At 38.8% G+C, this 21264-nt stretch overlaps 8 protein-coding genes across 8 annotated transcripts; 4 read left to right on the forward strand and 4 right to left on the reverse strand.

Annotated features, from left to right (window-relative positions):
• The first annotated feature begins 2283 nt into the window (after positions 1 to 2283).
• Positions 2284 to 3877, forward strand: LOC110004398 (histone H2B-like). The gene has a single exon (XM_020659930.3). It carries the CDS (start codon positions 3225 to 3227, stop codon positions 3591 to 3593), a length of 369 nt encoding a protein of 122 aa, XP_020515586.1. The 5' UTR covers positions 2284 to 3224; the 3' UTR covers positions 3594 to 3877.
• A 298-nt stretch (positions 3878 to 4175) lies between these two features.
• Positions 4176 to 4996, reverse strand: LOC109987425 (histone H4). Its single transcript, XM_020638500.3, has one exon. It carries the CDS (start codon positions 4569 to 4571, stop codon positions 4260 to 4262), a length of 312 nt encoding a protein of 103 aa, XP_020494156.1. The 5' UTR covers positions 4572 to 4996; the 3' UTR covers positions 4176 to 4259.
• A 2859-nt stretch (positions 4997 to 7855) lies between these two features.
• Positions 7856 to 9034, forward strand: LOC109987411 (histone H1-like). The gene has a single exon (XM_020638485.3). The coding sequence runs from the start codon at positions 7880 to 7882 to the stop codon at positions 8483 to 8485; it is 606 nt and encodes a 201-aa protein (XP_020494141.2). The 5' UTR covers positions 7856 to 7879; the 3' UTR covers positions 8486 to 9034.
• A 3142-nt stretch (positions 9035 to 12176) lies between these two features.
• On the reverse strand, positions 12177 to 12738 carry LOC110004397 (histone H2A). Its single transcript, XM_020659929.3, has one exon. It carries the CDS (start codon positions 12724 to 12726, stop codon positions 12343 to 12345), a length of 384 nt encoding a protein of 127 aa, XP_020515585.1. The 5' UTR covers positions 12727 to 12738; the 3' UTR covers positions 12177 to 12342.
• Positions 12739 to 13098: 360 nt separating this feature from the next.
• On the forward strand, positions 13099 to 13611 carry LOC136179867 (histone H3). The gene has a single exon (XM_065958116.1). It carries the CDS (start codon positions 13099 to 13101, stop codon positions 13507 to 13509), a length of 411 nt encoding a protein of 136 aa, XP_065814188.1. The 3' UTR covers positions 13510 to 13611.
• Positions 13612 to 16906: 3295 nt separating this feature from the next.
• On the forward strand, positions 16907 to 17375 carry LOC110004400 (histone H4). Its single transcript, XM_020659932.3, has one exon. It carries the CDS (start codon positions 16914 to 16916, stop codon positions 17223 to 17225), a length of 312 nt encoding a protein of 103 aa, XP_020515588.2. The 5' UTR covers positions 16907 to 16913; the 3' UTR covers positions 17226 to 17375.
• Positions 17376 to 17489: 114 nt separating this feature from the next.
• On the reverse strand, positions 17490 to 18496 carry LOC109987421 (histone H2B-like). Its single transcript, XM_065958009.1, has one exon. The coding sequence runs from the start codon at positions 18461 to 18463 to the stop codon at positions 18095 to 18097; it is 369 nt and encodes a 122-aa protein (XP_065814081.1). The 5' UTR covers positions 18464 to 18496; the 3' UTR covers positions 17490 to 18094.
• Positions 18497 to 20709: 2213 nt separating this feature from the next.
• LOC136179848 (histone H3) lies at positions 20710 to 21206 on the reverse strand. The gene has a single exon (XM_065958076.1). The coding sequence runs from the start codon at positions 21195 to 21197 to the stop codon at positions 20787 to 20789; it is 411 nt and encodes a 136-aa protein (XP_065814148.1). The 5' UTR covers positions 21198 to 21206; the 3' UTR covers positions 20710 to 20786.
• Between the last annotated feature and the right edge of the window lie 58 nt (positions 21207 to 21264).

Below are 21264 nucleotides of genomic sequence, written 5' to 3' on the forward strand. Positions count from 1 at the left end.
ACACACACACACACACACACACACACACACACACAATCCACAACAATTTGTTAAAAAAACAAATCTAGTTAAAAAAGTGATTGATGACTGAGGAAACACGCTGTCCAAGGTGCTGAAATGATCTCTGCTGCAGCATGTTGTGTCATTTGATTAGAAACAGAATAAAAAGAGTAAAAATCTTCCTCCATCTCAGTGTGAATGATTTCAAGATGTTGAATGTTTTCTTCACCTCCTGGTCAATGTGGAGCTCAGTCAGTCTAACAGGAGTCACACTGCAGCTGCTGGTCAGAGGGCGGCGCTAATGCTTCATAAAAATGAACAACGACATATTCATTGTGTCCCTGTTAGATAAAGAATGAATATTGATTTAAAGTATTGGGACGACTTAAGTGGAGGTGAATGTGATTATTCCAATACATGTCGGAGGTATTCTGACCGGATTGTTCTGATGACAGTCAGACATCCTGAACATTAAAGTGTGAAAATGAAACAAAATGAACAATAACAGATACATTTTTTCTCACTGAATGAGCTCATTGCTTATGTCCATGTTTAATAAATCAGAAAAGAAGGATGAATTGGTGCAGGATGATTAAAAGTAAGATGCAGTGAGTCTGACTGAACAAACCTATTTTATAATTATGAGAGTATTTTAAAGTGTTTGCTATGACATTTTTTTCAATACTTCTAACAATTTTCCTAAACTCTTTACACAGTTAGCACAACATCCGTCTGTGTAGGCTGTGCAATCAACACATTTCTTGTTGCTTTGACACAAAATGCAAACATTTAACACAAATTTAAAATGCTTTAACTTTTTTTACATACAAGTTCAACCAAGACCAAAACAATGGATTTTTACTGCCAAATTTGTCAATCACTTCACACTGTATGTCAGAACAGATAACATCATGTTCTAAACATCATTTATAGATTAAAGTCTAAGTGAATAGCTGTTCATATTGTAGATTGAAACACATATATATATATATCCCCTGTATTTTTTCCATTGCTACTGAGAAACCACTGATTGAAGTTATGCAAAAATATAAATCACAGCTGATTTCCATCTAGGAAACACAGTCAGGAGTTGAGGATCTTTCAATCGCATGCCCATATGTTATACAGTAAAAAAAAAAGACCTCTTTGGGCTGATCTTGTGTGCAAAAGGAACAATATAGAGCAACATAAAGAAAGTAAATACAATGCCTCGAGAGGGGGAGGAAGACGAGTAGCAGAACGAGGGAGAGGAAGATTCAAGATTTCTCACATGCTCAACAGATGTGCAGTGAAATGTAAAGACTGTTACGCAAGGCCATAAAATAAACACTCAAAAATTACTACAGTGATACACATACAGTAAATGTAGAAATATACTGGAAGATAAGATAAAAACTGATAAGTATAAATATTCAAAATGTAGAAAGAGTAAACAGTGTAATGAGTAAAGTGTCAGCACGTAAAGTCTCCAGGGTGTCAAAATGCAGAAGAGTACCAGGACATGGGAGAGGAGGGGGACAACGGCAAGGGAGAGGAATACCTGGATGAGGTAGAGGGAGAGGACTTAGACTGCATGGTGGCGCTCAAAGAAGGACCAGAGCTAGGGTAATGGATGAAATAAGAGCTTCTATCATAGACCCTGTCATAAACCACGGGCTATCATACAGAATGGCTGGTGAACGAGTACAACCAAATCTCAGCCGGGATTCAGTGGCATCTATTGTCTGGATTTTTAGAGAAACCAACAGGTAGGATATTGCATAATTGCTTCTCCTACAGCAAAGTGTAAATAATTGAACCATGTTTTACCGTAAATGTAATCCTTCGGTTTCTAATATGTAACTGTATTTTGTCTCTCTAAGGATTCAATGTCTACCTCCCTCAGGGGGCAGAGGAAAGCCCCTAAATGAGGAACAGGAACTTGCCATTATCAACATGGTGATTGTTGAGAATGAAAGAAAGATTTACTAAATGTTCCTGTTGGAAGACAACATGTGTTAGTGTTTTGGTGAACATGTTGTGTTGTGTTTGTGTATTATTGTATTTTGAAAATGAGTGTTAGAGTTTAGTTTGAAATGGGTTTGGAGCATGAAATTAACTGTTTTGCCAATTGTGTGTTTTAGGTGTGTTGGTGTGTTAAGAGTTTATGAAACTTGTTAAAAGAAAAAAATGGTCATAGCAATTGTAAAAACCTGCAATTCTGACAAAAAAATTATATAAATGAGAGAAAAATAATGGAAATCCTTGTTGATTTGTATTACATTTAAACACCAGTGAGCTAGACATCATTAGTTTTTTATAACACTTAAGTATCAACCCTTAACTTGTGGAGAGAATAGCTATGACAAAGCTGAGACTGTGACAATCACAACTTACATTTAAAAACTCTTCAGAACATTTAGAAATATTTCAGTGTTCCTCTTTTTACAATATTTTCAACTTTAACTAATGGATACTTTGGTTTACTGTTTTTAATATATAAATATGTAGAAACATATCAATTTAGATGTGTCAATAATAAACTAAATATACATAAACAGTTATAATCATATGAAATGTGTTTGACTCAAGGTGAATTGTCCTGCAGTGAATAAGTGATGATGGTCCAGTTATCACGATGAATCCAAACTACAGAAACTATCTACATGTCATCAACAGCTTCTAAGTGAAGGAGACAAAATAAAACACTGCTTATTATGAATACTCAGTAACCAGGCTGTTCTGGAGAATCTGGGGAATTTAACTGACAATCATGTTCAATTAATTTGGTTTCCTTAAAATTTAATTTTATTCTAAATAAAAACAAAAAATGTGAACAGACAATTAACCTCTTTATACTACGTGGTCAATTCATCATCACTGAATGTAAAATTATTTTAAACCTTTAAATCTAATTAACAATAAGAAAGCTATAAATACTGTAAACCTGATTCAATATTTATTTTAAGAGGGTAAATGTTAATGCTGTCTAATTAGTATTTTGTTTATTAAACAGCTCGTGCTGCAGCTCCTCGGAGTGATCAACGGTGGTCGCTACTTTCTAAACCCTAAAGGACCTCAGACCTCAGCGCCGGTCACATGACTGAAAGCTAAGAATTGATCAGTGTGGCGGTCAGCCAATCCTGTGTGAGAAACAGCACATGGCTAGTTGCTTCAACACCAAATATAAGCAGCTTTCTGACACTCACTTCGGTATCAGTTTTTGAGATCACCACTCAGAAAACATGCCTGAAACCGTGAAAGCGCCCAAGAAGGGCTCAAAGAAAGCCGTCTCTAAGGCCACCAAGACCGGAAAGAAGAGGAGAAAGTCCAGGAAGGAGAGCTATGCCATCTACGTCTACAAAGTCCTGAAGCAGGTCCACCCCGACACCGGTATCTCCTCCAAGGCTATGGGCATCATGAACTCGTTCGTGAGCGACATCTTTGAGCGCATCGCCGGGGAGTCCTCCCGTCTGGCTCAATACAACAAGCGCTCCACCATCACCTCCAGGGAGATCCAGACCGCTGTCCGCCTGCTGCTGCCCGGTGAGCTGGCTAAACACGCCGTGTCTGAAGGCACCAAGGCTGTGACCAAGTACACCAGCTCCAAGTAAACCCGCTGACAACCAGCAACAAAACGGTCCTTTTAAGGACCACCCAACTTCTCATCTACGAGCTGGATTCCTGATTGTCTTATTATACCCAATCATTAATCATATTAAGTTATCATATCTACGCTGTACGACTCACTATATCTCACCATGCACACTACGTTACTGAGAGCGAGCCGTCAAACCTCATTAAAAACATTTTGGACTTGTTTACATAAATACAGCATCAGTATTGTGAAATTTAACATCCCCAGTCGTGATCATTCTAATACCTGCATTTAAATAAAGCGTGATTGGAAAAAAAAAAATCATTATTCAGGTTGAATCAATCTGCTTCATATCCAATTTGTCTGTTAAAAGGTTAGCCCTAACCCTAACATTGAAAGCAAAAGGACAAGAGATTATTGATAAAAAAGTTTAGAATTTCTGAGTTAATGATTGGTTACCTCAAATATCAAAGTTTTGCAATAAGTTAAATAGTTAATTTTGTTTTTCCAGTATCAGATGCTGGGATTTAGTTGTATTATTAGTATACGTAACGACGTAAAATCAGAAGGCTACTTATAAAGGGACATGATGTTTAAAGTTAAGTAGAGTTATCTCTTTGGTGGAAGTGTGTGGCTCTTAAAAGAGCCTTTGGGTTTCAGTATGAGTGGGTCAGGATGAGGTTTAACCTCCGAAGCCGTATAGAGTGCGTCCCTGTCTCTTCAGAGCGTAAACCACATCCATGGCGGTGACGGTCTTCCTCTTGGCATGCTCGGTGTAGGTGACGGCATCACGGATAACGTTCTCCAGAAAAACCTTCAACACACCACGGGTCTCCTCGTAGATGAGACCAGAGATACGTTTGACTCCACCACGACGAGCCAGACGGCGGATAGCGGGCTTGGTGATTCCCTGGATGTTATCACGGAGGACTTTACGGTGACGCTTAGCGCCTCCTTTACCGAGTCCTTTACCTCCCTTTCCTCTTCCAGACATGTTAGCAGTTCAGTTATTGAGAGCTGAATGATTCTGAGCTCGGATTCACGTTGTTCTAAATCTACTCTCTGAGAACCTCATAGAAGTCAGAGAGCTGCTTTCTTCTTCTTCGGTCATGTATTTCAAAAACAAAATCTCATGATTCATTAGCGCCCCCCTCTGAGCAGCAGCATGAATCAGGGACAGTGTGACTCCTGTTAGACTGACTGAGCTTCACATTGACCAGGAGGTGAAGAAAACATCCAACATCTTGGAGTGAAATCATTCACACTGAGTTGAAGGAAGATTATCCCTCTTTTTATTCTGTTTTTAAACAAATGACACAACATGCTGCAGCAGGGATCATTTCAGCACCTCGGACAGCGAATGTTATAAAAAAAAGAAAATAAAAAGATGACTGAATGTTGAAACAAAGATATATTAAAGTATTTTACAACTGAACCAAATGAGGGACACATTATGTTCAAAAGCACAAAATCATCACAAATATAAAAATATTTAGCGAGAGCAGGAATAAGACATCAAACTGAACATAAATAAATCAAAACTTACCCTTTATGTCAACTTTCTTCACTTGCGGCTCATAACACAAGTCCTGGTGAAAAACTACCCCAAGGTCTCTGGCTGAGGGCTTCACATAATGGGCTTGTTCTCCTAGGTGTGCAGTAATTTGATTTATTTTTGATGGGGGACCGATTTCTATGACTTCTGATTTTTGCGTCATTGAGTTGTAGAAAGTTGTCCGACATCCCTGATTTTATTTCTGAAAGGCACTTGAGGAGAGTAGTTGTATTTGAATGGTCACCAGCTGTAATCGGGAGGTAAAGTTGTGTGTCATCGGCATAAGAGTGAAAGTTGACATTATATTTCCGGTGATGTTACCAAGAGGGAGCATGTAAATTGAAAATAGTGTTGGAACTAGAACTAAGCCCTGGGGGACCTCATGTACTAACTCTGCTGTTGACGACACTGACCCAGCCATTGAAACTGCGAAACTTCTGTTGTGGATGATCGATAGCAGCAAGTAATGTAAACGGCAGTGAAGAGAAGCAGTGTTGTATCTCTGTAAGGCAGAGTGCAGTTATAGAGTACAAAGATAATGATGGTATGATTATAATGAAGCCTGTCATGTGGTAGTGTTTATGGGGTTGGACTGGTATTGTTTTCATAGACTGCTGTTGTACAGTCTTATGGCAGTGGGCACAGAGGAGTACCTGAAGCGTTCTGTTTTGCACCTGGAGGAGACGAGGCATTGGCTGAAAGAGCAGCTCGTCATGGAGAAGGTGAGAGGAGTTATCCAGGATGGATATGATTTTGTCCCTCATCTTCCTCTCAGCCACTGTCTCCAAAGTGTCCAGATCAAGTCCAACTCCACAGCGTGCCTTCCTCACCAGCTTGTTCAGCCTGCTCTGCCTCAAACTCAACTAAAGCTTGTGACTGTCAGCTGTCCGCCCGAGTGTGGAGGACCACAATCCCATAGTTCCAGTTTATTGTCCTTTAACCATATTGCATGCACCACTTAGACCAGGGGAGTAATTTCATCAGCAATATCAGAAAATGGTGCACTGGTAGTGAAGGGAAAGAGGAGGATGTCTCAGAATATGAGGATCATTTAGAAACAAATTGTAACTGTGATACATTTAAAGATGAGCACAACACACTGCAGGTTGAGCCCTACAACACACATAAAGATAAAGATAGACTTCATTGATTCACCATTGGGGAAAAAAAAATATATATAATTAGCAAAAATAGCAAAAAGTTTGAATACACATATATTTACATCAGTTGAATAATGGGGAAAAAAAAATACAATAATAGAATAAAACTAGGTATGTACACAAACATACCGCCTGTCTGAGAATAAACAGATTTAATGGTTTTCATCTCCAATGACTGAACCCCACGGATCAGCTGCTAACTGCTGAGGATGGTACCGGTATCCTAGTTACATGAAAGGATGTGACTCATGTTCATGACTTCATGTCGTCATTCTTTACAAAATTAGGACATAATATCAAGTTATTATTCAAAAACTAATGACAAATTCATTGTTGAATGTGATCTGAAATTGCAAACAGTGCCACAAATACCCCAATAATGTCCCGAGTCAATTTGACCCAATCAGTACCAAAGAGCCCAAAAAGTGAACATAACACAAGGACTAATCAACATGTTTTTATATATTTAAATGGTGAATATGAAACCAACCATCTCAACACCTCAGAATAAAGATATTGTTTGTCAACAACAAATGCCTTTCAGCAGAGCAGTTTATTTTTACAACTTTCAAAATAAAACCTGACAATTAATTTAAAAAATATCTGTTTAAAATTGTTTCATATTTCACATTAAAAAAGTTCAATGAGTTTCATATGAATGAACTTTGAAAGATAATCATGACTCACAGTCTCTGTAAAACCTGTATTGATCTTTTTACCTCAAATATATCACGGAGGAGGAGGAGGAGGAGAAATAACTCTGAGTCCAACATGATCAACGAGGAGATCAGCTGAGGAGAATTAGAGATTTATTTAATGTTTATTAATGTAATTAATGTGATGTTATTACTCAGTTGACAGTGATGATTGTTAAACCTATAGACAGAAAACTGTTCTCCACACAAACTCAAACTGATGTGATGTATTCAGTCTCTATCAGCACAGGAATGATTCATTATGTTGTTAGATTGTTACATCGTACTATTGTAAAATTTTAACTTTGTGTCCTCTTGATGAATTCTATCATTTGGTCTGACCTGGAGATCAAACCCACAACATCATCTGTGAGTCTGTGTGACCTCCTGAGTCTCCGACAGCCTCCGTGTGTTTACCTCCACTGAAAACTCTCCGATTAAAACTAAACACATCAAAGTATAAGGTTAATGTTTGTTTTATTTAAATAACTGATGTCTCTGCTTACACTATCACCCTTTTAAAACTTTCACATGTCTCATTAAGACACTTTAGGAGCCGAAATGTGTCGGAAAATCCCCGCGTGTTGTCCAAACAGAGCGGGTATCATAGAGGTTTGAAGCCTGCTGTAATGAAATTAAAGAGACCTCGTCCACAAACATGAGCTGAATCTGAAGAGATGAAGGTTTTCTAACTGATGCGGGACGTTTTTTCCGTTTAAACTGATTCTCTGTGTGAGTTTTATCACCATAAAGTTGAAGATAAAACACAAAGTGTCGCCACATTTCAGACAGGAGGAAGAGCGTCTGTGTGGGTTGACTCTTCACGGTTCTCATGTTCCCTATAAGTCCCGCCTCCTGTCGGTCTTCTCCACACGTCCAGTGAGAGATCAACATGGCAGAAGAAGCACCAGCAGTAGCAGCCCCGGTGGTGAAAACCCCGAAGAAGAAAGCGGCTCCCAAACCCAAGTCTGATGGACCCCCCCTCCCGACACTCATCATCAGCGCTGTGGCTGAGTCCAAAGAGCGCAAAGGTGTGTCCTTATCGGCCGTCAAGAAGGCACTGGCCGCTAAAGGTGTGGATGTGGTCAAGGCTAACAAACGCATCAACGCCGCCGTGGTTAAGCTGGTAACGAACGGAACTTTGGCCCAGACTAAAGGCAGTGGTGCCTCCGGATCTTTCAAGCTCGCAAAGAAAGAGCCCAAAGCCGCCAAACCAGCAGCGAAGAAGGTCGCAAAGAAAGCTCCAGCCAAGGCAAAGAAGCCCGCAGCAAAGAAAGCTACACCCAAGAAGACTCCAGTCAAGAAAGTAGCAGTCAAGAAGTCACCGAAGAAGGTAGCAGCTAAGAAAACCCCGGTGAAGAAGGCAACCAAAAAGCCTGCTGCAAAGAGTCCCAAGAAGGCTGCTCCCAAGAAAGTGGTCAAGAAGACTCCAGTGAAGAAAACTCCAACAAAGAAAACAGCAGCAAAGAAGACTGCAGCCAAGAAGGCCAAGAAGTAAATCTTCACACCAGCATTCAATGCATCAAAGGCTCTTTTAAGAGCCCCCACAGCTTCCACTAAAGAGTCTGTCCTCCATGATACTATTTAGATTTATGTAATCTATTTTTATAATCTTCTAGCATTATAATCACTAGGCCCTATTTCTTGGTTTATTCTTGAAAATGGCATACCCAAACTTAACAGAGTATATCTCAGCCACAAAGTCTATAAGATTAAACTTGGTATCATATTAAAGATAACTCTCTAGAGGTTTACCTAGAAAGTGTAAGAATCTGTATATCTGTTACTGTGACAGAGTAAACACAGATGGAACAAAGCATAAATGCAAGATTTTTAAGTCTGCCTAAATTTGTATTTTATTTTGAGTAAATATTACCTGTGAAATGCTGCAGCAGCCTCTGTAGCTCTATTGAAATCAATAAATAAACATCCTAACATTACCAATGCAAAGTTTGAGCTAAATAAAGTGAAGTAAAGCAGAATTACAGAGGTTTTAATACAAGCATGTTCAGGCGGAATTTATGTTGTGCCATTTTGGCACAGTTTGGCACCATCTGTGCCATTTGAAATGTTTCAGGTATCAAGCTGTAAAACTAATATTAATTTACTTAGATGGCATTATAGATATGTATTCAATGTAAAATACACCTTTTTTGAAACCACACCAGTCCTCTATATATGTTTGAATTGAAGAAGAAAAAACATACAAATACAATGGAGTTTGAATCAAAATGGATAAGATTTATATAAAACGTAACAAATGTACCAAGATAAAATACAAGCTAACAATGGAATATTTTACATATACAAAACTTGAAAAGATCAAATATAGGCATTTACATTTTGAAAACAAACTTGAAAGGTAAATATAAAAATTACAATTGCTGCAAACATTAGTAGATAAAGTTCAAAATAGGTGAAAAAGTGTATAAAAATCAACAAACTAAATACATCAAATTGCACAAGAAACAACAAACAAATGCAATTTTGAGACAAAAAGCCAGTTTACTTGACGTGTAAGGCAGAGAGGGACCTGGCACCAAATACAGTAAATGGGAGTTTTTACCCTTTTGATACCCGCCTCCTGGCGTCTCTTACAATACCTTCTAGATGTTGTGCCATCGTCCCTATAATAATCTGGGATGCAAGAGGCTGGTGGTGGGGCGGGTTGTGCTTGGGCCTTCGCAAACTGAAGCATCTCTGTGGCAAGTACTTCTCTGAAGCGCTTCTGTCTCAGAGGTTTCCTTTTTGAGGGGTCCGTCTGTTTTTTACAGAGTTCTTTGTGGATTATGAAACTGTTTACAACAGCAATGTCCATAAAGTGTTAAAAAAACGTTTTGTACCACTTCATTGTCTTATGGTGTACACTGTAATATCCAATCAGAGCGTCTGATAAATCCACCCCACCCATGCTCTGATTGTATGACTGGACAACATCAGGAACTGTGTCCATCCATTTTACAAACAGCAATTTGTCATTTCTGATCCAGCGGATATCTCCCCGCTGTGCATTGTTAGGGAGATCATGATTGTTCGTTTTAGCAAAGCCAATGCGGTTTTTCCTGATTGTACCACAAGCGCCTGTGTTGTGCTTTCCCAGTTCTTCAAACAATGCAGGGCTTGAATAAAAATTGTCCACAAAAAGAGTGTAACACTGACCAAGGAGAGGGAACTTCATAAGGTCCATTACAGAGGTGAAGCTCAAACCTTGACCTGGAACCTGTACAGTCTTGCCCTCGTACACAAAAAAATTCCATGTGTAGGCAGTGGAAGAGTCAGCCAGAAACAAACAATTTATTATTAATAATTATTTATTTATATCCCCATTTTGTTGGTTTTGCCTTCATGTACTGTCCACTGTACCACTAAATGGAGACAAAGACCGCCTTTACCAAGAGAGCGCATGTAGCTACATGTGCAGCATTCCTCCCTTGTGCTGTGAAAAATAGAGGTAGCGAGGCTTGAATAGTCTCAAATTTGAGATTTACATGTGGATTTATTGGACCAGGAAAACGTTTGATTGCAAAAACAACAAATTTAAGACAGAAATTTTGGTTGTAAACGGAAAAAGTGAATTTTGCTTTTTCTGGTTTTTTTGCTGTTTACTCAGTGAGATTTGGTTTCTGAGTGAAAACAAGATACTGTTAGAATCTGTGGAGTCTCAGCTCTCATTCAAATGGTCATTTGTGCATCTGGCATGTAATATAAGATAGTTAGGTTGCTGTGTTTTAGACAATAACTGTGTTTAGACGAAAAATGCTTTTTGACATTTCTTCAGGCTGTTGCTTGGGGTTTGAGTTGTGTTTTGTTTTGGTGGAATTGTTCTTGCTTGCTAGTTAGCTGAGGTTTTAAGGATTACAATGGTGTGTCATATGGCCCTGAGCATGCATGTTTACATGCCATCTGATTTGAACTCTTCCGTGAAGGTGGAGCTGCCCCCTGAGAAGGGGGCTATAGTGATCAACAGGCTAGGCTAGGCTACATCTTTACAACCGGAAAGGAAACCAGAATTTAGACAAGCAAAGAAAAGTAGTAATTAAAAACACAGACAGATTTACTTCCAAGTAAGCTGTTAAAACACATAAATAAATAGATGAGTTTATTGTTGTGATCTAACTGACCAACTGTTACATAGTGATGCAACCAGTTACATTAAAATGTAATTCCTATATGAAATATATAATGCACATAGAGAGCATATATACATTAAACCTCATCAGTGTAGCTCTCCTACTTTTTCTCTGTCATGAAGAATGCAGCTTTCCACTTCAACATCATCTTTAGTATTTGTCAAGTTATCTGATATTTTATTTTTTCTATAATTCTCATTTAAAATCTTACCACCCATGTTCATTCTTCTCCACTTTATTATATCAAATTATATAATTTGAGGACTAAATCAAATAAATCAGCAGGACTGTAGTAAGTCAGAATATAATCCTTATTTTAGGCTAAGCTGTTTCAACCAGAAAGGAAACCAGAATTTAGAACAATAATAATTAAGGACACAGAATGAGTAAGACCTTAATCCTTTCCAAACAAATCAGATTCTAAAGGGTTGACATATTTCACAACTATTTCATGAATAGGCAAACCTGATATTAGAGTTTAAGAAATGTATGCATCCAAAAAATGTGTAGTGATAACGACTTTCAACAAATACTGAGCATTTAATTTCACAACTTATGGCCTCATGTCTCCATTTTTCTCACAATAACAAATAAATCTGACCACTTTATTAAAGGCTACTTTTTTGTATTTCACTGACCCAAAGGTAGACTGAACCACAGCGACTTGATAATGATGAGAAAAACTTATTCATTTTATTTCCAGAACAGGATGTGATGATTTTTAGAGACAACAAATGAAATGTAGAACTAGAGAATATAATGGTACAGTTAAATTATGACATGGTTCATAACTGTCAGGGTCTCTATTAAGAGCCACCACAACTTCTATTAAGGAGTCTGCCACTGAACAAATCAGGACTTGATATTCACATTTAAGACAAGCATCCTTAATGTGCAAGATAAAGGCCTAATTGAAGAATAAATACTGTGAGAAATTAGCCTATAACACAACAATTGAGAATAACACGATATTGAATGTAACCATGGTGTCTAATCCACAGTATGTTTGTTTGTGTTAATGATGGTATAAAGTATTTAACTGTCTGAATTATTAATAGATGTGGTTGTAGATCAATTTAATATTGTAGATTGTGTTTGTCGACTCGCATGTTCTTAAGAACAGTTTATAACTTACTTCAGTTATTATAATAAGAATTTGCTGTTTTGTTGTGATGTGGTGGCTCTTAAAAGAGCCTTTGTGTTTGTTGAGGTCAGTATTGGGTGTCTACTTCTTGGCAGCCTTCTCGGTCTTCTTGGGCAGGAGAACAGCCTGGATGTTGGGCAGCACTCCTCCCTGAGCGATGGTGACTCCTCCGAGCAGCTTGTTGAGCTCCTCGTCGTTGCGGACAGCCAGCTGCAGGTGACGGGGGATGATACGGGTCTTCTTGTTGTCACGGGCAGCGTTACCGGCCAACTCCAGGATCTCAGCGGTCAGGTACTCGAGCACAGCCGCCAGGTAGACGGGGGCTCCGGCACCAACACGCTGGGCATAGTTTCCTTTACGCAGCAGCCTGTGAACACGACCGACTGGGAACTGGAGCCCGGCACGGGAGGAGCGGGTCTTTGCCTTTGCTCTGGCTTTTCCGCCGGTTTTGCCTCTTCCTGACATGGTGTAGGCTAATCTCTAGAGTCTGTACTAGAAGAAATAAATTCTGTGCCGAGATGTCCCCCTTATATGTCCGCGTAGCGCGCTCATTTTCTTGCCCCTCCAACCAGAAAAGAGGCTTCGAGTTTAGCAGAGGAGGGCGGCCACACTCGCAGCCTCGCTCCGCGATTTGAAAAATGTTTCTCCAATGAGCAGCGGAGATTGAGGCGGGGGCTCGAGCCCCCCCTGCGGGACTGAGCTCCAGACGAGGCTTTGTCACCAATCAGAGGCTAGAGGTCTGAACAGCGTCACTGTTTCACATCCGCTCACTCTTTTTAAAAGCAGCTCGTCCCCTGACTGCAGCACATTTTCTCCTGTTCAGAGAAACTAGCAAGAATGGCAAGAACCAAGCAGACAGCTCGTAAGTCCACAGGAGGCAAAGCCCCCAGGAAGCAGCTGGCCACCAAGGCTGCCCGTAAGAGCGCCCCGGCCACCGGCGGCGTCAAGAAGCCCCATCGTTACAGGCCCGGTACCGTGGCTCTCAGAGAGATCCGTCGTTACCAGAAATCCACCGAGCTGCTCATCCGCAAGCTGCCCTTCCAGCGTCTGGTCCGTGAGATCGCTCAGGACTTCAAGACCGACCTGCGCTTCCAGAGCTCCGCTGTCATGGCTTTGCAGGAGGCCAGCGAGGCTTACCTGGTCGGTCTCTTCGAGGACACCAACCTCTGCGCCATCCACGCCAAGAGGGTCACCATCATGCCCAAAGACATCCAGCTGGCCAGAAGGATCCGCGGAGAGAGAGCTTAATCTGTCTACTGCTCCAAAACAACCACAACGGCTCTTTTAAGAGCCACCACATTTTACTAGAAAGATGTTCCTGTACTGTTTGTCAATTTTATAGTGATGATGATTTTATCTAATTCCAGTCTCATGTTGTGAACTAATAGTAGACAATGTAGTCATAGATCATGTATATAGAAACCATAGATGTAGATCACAGACATATTACAAAGTTATTAATATAATACACACTACATGTATGTTACATTTAATTTGTTCTCCACTTAACTATATTTGAATTTGAGGAGTTATTCATGTTAATCACCAGAGTTTTGTCAGTTAGATAAACAGTACACATTTATATTTAATATGTATTATTGCATAAAGAGACATTGTCAATATTTAATCTTCCTCATGTTTCTTGAGAGGTGCAGATTTCTAGAATCATCGTTCAGCTAAAAGAACTTAAGTAAATCACCAGCACACACTATGAACTCAGGAATCACTTCATAAAGATAAACTGTATTGATCCCCCATGGGGGACATTTTTTCATTACAACAAAACAGGAATCTCATTATTAAAAATAACAAGTTAAAAATAAAACATATGTATATCAGTTAAATAATGAGAGAAAAATACAATAATAGAATAATACTAGGTATATACACTTAGAGTTATTATTATTAAAAACACACAGTGTCTAGCATTATTGATGAGTGGTGATGCTGTTAAAGAGTCTTCATTATAGACTTTATAATTTTTACATTAAATAATTGAATCTCATAAAACATTGAAGTTGATAACAGTACTTCTAACGGGTTCACTGACGACCACTTTGAATAAATATAACAGTGATTCATAAAGACGGTTAAGATGCTACAGGATGCTCCTCATACAGATCCATATCATTTTACTGATGATAAAATACTAACTTCATTTATAGCCTGTAGATTAAAGGATACTGTACCTGATATTATAAACAATGATGAATGCAGGTTAAGATCCACCACATTAGTTTAATTATCTTTAAAGACGCACTATGGGAACAAATAATGACCTCTAAAGACACAGTTCTCTGAACCACCACAGACACATCAAAGAGAACAAGATGATCTTTAAATCAACAAAATAGACTCAGATATATATGTTTAAAGTTAGATACTATATATAATATATATTCCGTTAAAAGGTCTTCAGTTTGCTTTTATAAATATCAACATGAAGCCGTGGAGATGAAACGATAAAGATAATTATCAGGATATAAACGTTGTGTGTTGACCTCAGGTCTTCAGGTAAACTCATCCATCATCTGGGCATCACTTTAACTTTTCCTGTTGAACTTTACACTGTAATGGAATTTTAATAAACTTGTGAAGTACTTTGGATTAGAGAAGAGTGAAGCTGGATTTTCATCTCAGGATTTCTTGAATCACCTCTCTGTGACTGACCAACTGGTAATTATCATCTCTTTTAAGAACAGTGTGATTCCCTTTGCTCTGCTCTCCATGTTTGATTCTATTGTGTGGAGGTGTGGAGTCCCTTTGGGTAGACGTTCTGCTGTTGATTGTCTGTGGGTGTGGTTGTTTTCTGTAGTGTTAGTTGTTTTAAATGTTCTCTGATGTATTGAGACTGTAGGAGAGTTTGTCTCTTTTTAAAGTCACAGTGAGCGACCCTTCAGAAGAGAACCATGTCCAACTGTTCCAAATGTCTCCCAGAGTGTCATGACGAATACAGAGAGATTACAGATCACCTGAGGTTTTTGTCTACAGTTTTCTCATTTGGCCTATACTTTTTTTTTCATCTATCGTTATCACTTAAAATCTTATCTGAGTCGTGTGTATTTTTCTACAATCACCGTTCAGCTAAAATAAAATCAGTAAATCACCACCACACACTATGAACGCAGGAAGGTACAATCACTGCCTTATTGACAGTTTTCATTCCTTGATTTCTTATTTTATGTTACATATGACATCCTCCCTTATTGTGTTCATGTCACATTTATACATATTTAAATAGGCAAAGGGGACTCATGACATCATGTCATCGTGACATTATATTTAAATCTTCACATACAATCCGGAGGTTAAATAACTACTCTTTGATATAATATTTGAAGGGGAAAAAATATATATTATCAAACAAAACTTATAAATGACACTGGGGATATAAATCTGATGACTTTATTGGGAATGAGATAAAGCAGTGTTTCTCATATTACAACACAACATTTAAATAAAGATTAAAACAATCAAACAGAAGACATTACAGCAACATATAAAATGTTTGGAATAAGACAATTTAAATTTCGAAATAAAATAAAAAAGAAAGAAACACAAATATGAGGAAATGATCCAAACAGAGGAAGTGGAGACATTAATGAAATTATGCAAAACATGAATTATGACTTCTAGCATATAGACTAAAGAAGCAAGACAGGATAAATTACTGACTTGAAAACAGGAAGTGAGCTGAACTTGTGTCAGAATGAGACAAAGTAGATGAAGAATTTGTTAAATATTATAAAAGACTCTTCTAAAAAGAAACAGAGTTTGAAGTGAGGAGCTTCCTTATGAACAGGTTAAGACAGGAACAGAGCCAGGTAATGTGCAGATAATTGAATTTATAAGTAGAAATAAAAAAAGAGAGAGGAAACAGCCAAATCTCAAAAGTGGGTAAGAACTTATGAGGAAAAAAATACTGCAGACAAAACCAGAGAGAGATGAGAAACATAAATGTGATTATGATTTTAGATGATGTTAAGTTACCTTGAAAAGAATAAAACTAAAACTGAAGTAATTTCAAAGCTTCACTTCTGGGATTTAAAGGTGTTTGTTGTTAAAGGGACTCTCATAAAAGAAAAGGTTTGATTTATTTTCAGTTTTATTGATTTGTTCTGTTCTCTCAGTGTGTTTACTTACTTAATTTGTGCTATTGAAATAAATTAATTATATGAAATATATTTTTGTGTTGGGTTGTTATAGACTTTCTTTTTGTTTCAACATTCAGTCATGATTTTTTAAAGGTGTGCTGTTAGAACTACCTGTCTTCCTCTCCTGGATGTTTTTGATGACCTTCGCTCTCCGAGGTGCTGAAATGATCTCTGCTGCAGCATGTTGTGTCATTTGTTTAGAAACAGAATAAAAACTGTAATAATCTTCCTTCATCTCGGTGTGAATGATTTCACTCCAAGATGTTAGATGTTTTCTTCACCTCCTGGTCCATGTGGAGCTCAGTCAGTCTAGCAGTCCGTGATTCATGCTGCTGGTCAGAGGGGGGCGCTAATGCTTCATGAGATTTTATGTTTGAGAGCTATGACCAAAGGCGAAGAAGAGTAGACTTTGTCTTCTATAAGGTTCTCAGAGACCATATATAGCGACTGTGAATTCTACCGCAGGATCATTCAGCTCTCAACTACTGATTTGCTAACATGTCTGGAAGAGGAAAGGGAGGTAAAGGACTCGGTAAAGGAGGCGCTAAGCGTCACCGTAAAGTCCTCCGTGATAACATCCAGGGAATCACCAAGCCCGCTATCCGCCGTCTGGCTCGTCGTGGTGGAGTCAAACGTATCTCTGGTCTCATCTACGAGGAGACTCGTGGTGTGTTGAAGGTCTTCCTGGAGAACGTTATCCGTGATGCCGTCACCTACACCGAGCATGCCAAGAGGAAGACCGTCACCGCCATGGATGTGGTTTACGCTCTGAAGAGACAGGGACGCACTCTGTACGGCTTCGGAGGTTAAACCTGATCCTGACCCACTCATACCGAAACCCAAAGGCTCTTTTAAGAGCCACACACTTCCACCAAAGAGATAACTCTTCCTAACTTGATTTTGAACATCATGTCCCTTTTATAAGTAGCCTTCTGATTGTCAAATCTTGCATCACTCTAAATAAATAGAACGACACTAATGCAAGGAAAGTAACGTGTGTTAATTAAACGTACCATTTTAAACAGTCTGTAAGGCCTGTTGATGCTAGAATGTGCAAAGCCACATTGTAAGTTGATTGTGTGGTTCTTTGTATTCTGTGGATCAGGAAGCTAGACTGGATAATTAGTCTGAGGGAAATTCAGTACCTTACTTTTTGTAAATGTTCTCAAGAGGACAGTTATGAATGGATACTTTGCTATCGCTAAAATCAGTTTTTATAAATTAAATGTGATCTTGTTAATCATCTGAATTAGATAAGCGATGAGACGTAGTTGTAATTTTAGACCTCTTTTTGGTCCAGAAAGAGGATGGTGGTGGGTGGAATCAGAAAGCAAACACATTTAACTTGAGCAGATGACATTATTTATCAAGTTTTATTTGGATCTAGATATTAGGGTAAACATAATCAAGGCTGCTAAACTTCCTGATGCTTTTTTTATGTTGATGACTTCCCAACATGTTTCTTAAATTTGACTTCCTGCTCTGAGATCAAGAAATCATTGTATAATATGATTATCCAGTAATACAGTCATATGACTTTCCATATAACAGCCTGATAATAAATCAATGTGCCCATCAATGATCGGTTGTTAGTTATAATAACAGTGAGGAATACAGCTCGTAGGTGAAAAGTTGGGTGGCCCTTAAAAGGACCGTTTTGTTGCTGGTTATCAGCGGGTTTACTTGGAGCTGGTGTACTTGGTCACAGCCTTGGTGCCCTCAGACACGGCGTGTTTAGCCAGCTCACCGGGCAGCAGCAGGCGGACAGCGGTCTGGATCTCCCTGGAGGTGATGGTGGAGCGCTTGTTGTATTGAGCCAGACGGGAGGACTCCCCGGCGATGCGCTCAAAGATGTCGCTCACGAACGAGTTCATGATGCCCATAGCCTTGGAGGAGATACCGGTGTCGGGGTGGACCTGCTTCAGGACTTTGTAGACGTAGATGGCATAGCTCTCCTTCCTGGACTTTCTCCTCTTCTTTCCGGTCTTGGTGGCCTTAGAGACGGCTTTCTTTGAGCCCTTCTTGGGCGCTTTCACGGTTTCAGGCATGTTTACTAAGTGATGGTCCCAGAAATGGATGATCCAATGTCAGCCGGAAATGTGTTTAAATCTGGTCTTGAAGCAAATGTGGATGTGCTGTTGCTCACACAGGATTTGTTGCGATTTGTGCGCCTCGAGGCTTTCAGTCACGTGACCGGAGCTGAGGCTTGGAAGGCAAAGTGAGTTTAGGAAAGTAACGTCCACCATTGATCACTCTGAGGAGCCGCAGAACAGGCTTTTATTTTATCCCTTGAAAAAGTACCATCGATAAACGAAATAAAAAGAATAAACACTTCCACTGTTCAAATAAATCTTTAATCAGGTTTACAGTGTTTGGGTGTTTCTTCAACTTGGTGCACTCAAAATCCCATGAGATTATCTAATTTGCCTAGTTTTGAGAGTGGATGAACTACCACCGCAACAGAATTTGGTCATTTTTGACAAATAATCTGACCCTAATGAACTAATGTCATTTCCACCACATCTAAACAAACAGCATTTTGTCTAAATGACACATGACACCCCCAAATAAATATATGAATGTTTCATAACTAGTTTTGCAATTTTATACCATTTTAAAATGTTTATACGTTTGTTGATTAGATTAATTAAATGTCACAAGGGTCAAATGGTTTAACACACATTAACCTAAATGTGAAACCTAATGTTGGATTATGTAAATACTGTTTTGAAATAAATAGATCATACAGTAACGTTGCATTCAGCAGAGTGTGAGCTAACAAATTGTGAAGTTTTTAATGTGTAATTAGAACTTTTTGAATATTTTCCAAAAATATGTGCAGTGATGGAGTTGACAGTTTATGTACTTTGATGTAGAAAATCTTAATATGAAAACAGTAAACACATTTATTTGAAATATTTCTGTTGAAATGCAAAATGTGAGTTGATACAAATAGGTTAAAATAATCTGTAATCATAGTTTTACTGTTGTACAGTCCATATTGTCAGCATAACAGTATAAATGTCATTTCCACCAGAAGGAAATGAGGAGGAAATGATGGTGATGGGAGTTATGGAACATAATGCTTACAAAAGACATTTATTTAACTGTGTGACAGATATATTTTGAGTAAAAATGAATATTTACAATTGTCTCACATTAAATACTAACACGTTTTTTTAATTGTTTAAGTACCACTTAATACAAGTATATCAACATTTATATGATTAATCATGATTTATAATACATTTTCATCTTTGAACATATGAGGTTTAAGTGTGGGATGAGGGCCAAACAGTTGAAAAGAAAGTAAAATACATATAGGAGAGAAGGTAAAAGTCGATTTATCAAATTGTAATTATTTTTTTAAACATGACCAATATATATATCTCATATATGAGACTCTTTGATGTGTCTGTGGTGGTTCAGAGAACTGTGTCTTTAGAGGTCATTATTTGTTCCCATAGTGCGTCTTTAAAGATAATTAAACTAATGTGGTGGATCTTAACCTGCAGTCATCATTGTTTATAATATCAAGTACAGTATCCTTTAATCTACAGCCTATAACTAAAGTTAGTATTTTATCATCAGTAAAATGATATGGATCTGTATGAGAAGCATCCTGTTGCATCTTAACCGTCTTTATGAATCACTGTTATGTTTATGTGTTTATGACTCACAGGCTGTCAGTGTAGCCTCGAGCAGCAGAACCAGCTGCAGTCAGGGAGGAGACCCACACCACTCTGCGTCCAGACTGCAACGAATACAATAAGCTTTAGTGTTGTGTTTATTTGCTTTGATTACATTATTACTTATTACATAAGTTGAGAAGTACATTTACAATAACAGTGCGCCATACACTACTTTTTAATTCATTATTCGATTTTGCGTATAACAATGCGATTAATCACAGGAACTCACGCGATTAAAACTGTTAATCGTTGGCCAGCCCTAATTTATTTATGTAAAGTCTATAATGAAGTGATTCCTGAGTTCATAGTGTGTGCTGGTGAAGTTCTTTTAGCTGAACGATGATTCTAGAAATCTGCAACTCAAGAAACATGAGGAAGAGTAAATATTGACATTGTCCGAGATAATATCTTTGTACTGTTTCTAACTGATCTAATCTAATTCTAATCTAACTGAAAAACTCTGGTGATTAAGTTGAATAACTCCTCAAATTCAAATATAGTTAAATGGAGAACAAATTAAACCTAATATACATGTAATATTTATTATGGTAATAACTTAATAATTAAATAAGAAAGTCATCATTACTATAATTTCAACAAACAGTCGAGGAAGGTCTCTTTAGTAAAAAGTGGTGGCTCTTAAAAGAGCCGTTGTGGTTGTTTTGGAGCAGTAGACAGATTAAGCTCTCTCTCCGCGGATCCTTCTGGCCAGCTGGATGTCTTTGGGCATGATGGTGACCCTCTTGGCGTGGATGGCGCAGAGGTTGGTGTCCTCGAAGAGACCGACCAGGTAAGCCTCGCTGGCCTCCTGCAGAGCCATGACAGCGGAGCTCTGGAAGCGCAGGTCGGTCTTGAAGTCCTGAGCGATCTCACGGACCAGACGCTGGAAGGGCAGCTTGCGGATGAGCAGCTCGGTGGATTTCTGGTAACGACGGATCTCTCTGAGAGCCACGGTACCGGGCCTGTAACGATGGGGCTTCTTGACGCCGCCGGTGGCCGGGGCGCTCTTACGGGCAGCCTTGGTGGCCAGCTGCTTCCTGGGGGCTTTGCCTCCTGTGGACTTACGAGCGGTCTGCTTGGTTCTTGCCATTCTTGCTGTTTTTTCTGAACAGGAGAAAATATGCTACAGCAAGGGGGCGAGCTGCTTTTAAAAGAGT

This window comes from Labrus bergylta, chromosome 8, assembly GCF_963930695.1.
Source record: "Labrus bergylta chromosome 8, fLabBer1.1, whole genome shotgun sequence".
Taxonomy (NCBI): domain Eukaryota; kingdom Metazoa; phylum Chordata; class Actinopteri; order Labriformes; family Labridae; genus Labrus; species Labrus bergylta.

Coding starts and splice junctions, on each gene's coding strand:
- LOC110004398 (XM_020659930.3), top strand. CDS start 3,225: ATGCCTGAAACCGTGAAAGCGCCCAAGAAGGGCTCAAAGAAAGCCGTC.
- LOC109987425 (XM_020638500.3), bottom strand. CDS start 4,571: ATGTCTGGAAGAGGAAAGGGAGGTAAAGGACTCGGTAAAGGAGGCGCT.
- LOC109987411 (XM_020638485.3), top strand. CDS start 7,880: ATGGCAGAAGAAGCACCAGCAGTAGCAGCCCCGGTGGTGAAAACCCCG.
- LOC110004397 (XM_020659929.3), bottom strand. CDS start 12,726: ATGTCAGGAAGAGGCAAAACCGGCGGAAAAGCCAGAGCAAAGGCAAAG.
- LOC136179867 (XM_065958116.1), top strand. CDS start 13,099: ATGGCAAGAACCAAGCAGACAGCTCGTAAGTCCACAGGAGGCAAAGCC.
- LOC110004400 (XM_020659932.3), top strand. CDS start 16,914: ATGTCTGGAAGAGGAAAGGGAGGTAAAGGACTCGGTAAAGGAGGCGCT.
- LOC109987421 (XM_065958009.1), bottom strand. CDS start 18,463: ATGCCTGAAACCGTGAAAGCGCCCAAGAAGGGCTCAAAGAAAGCCGTC.
- LOC136179848 (XM_065958076.1), bottom strand. CDS start 21,197: ATGGCAAGAACCAAGCAGACCGCTCGTAAGTCCACAGGAGGCAAAGCC.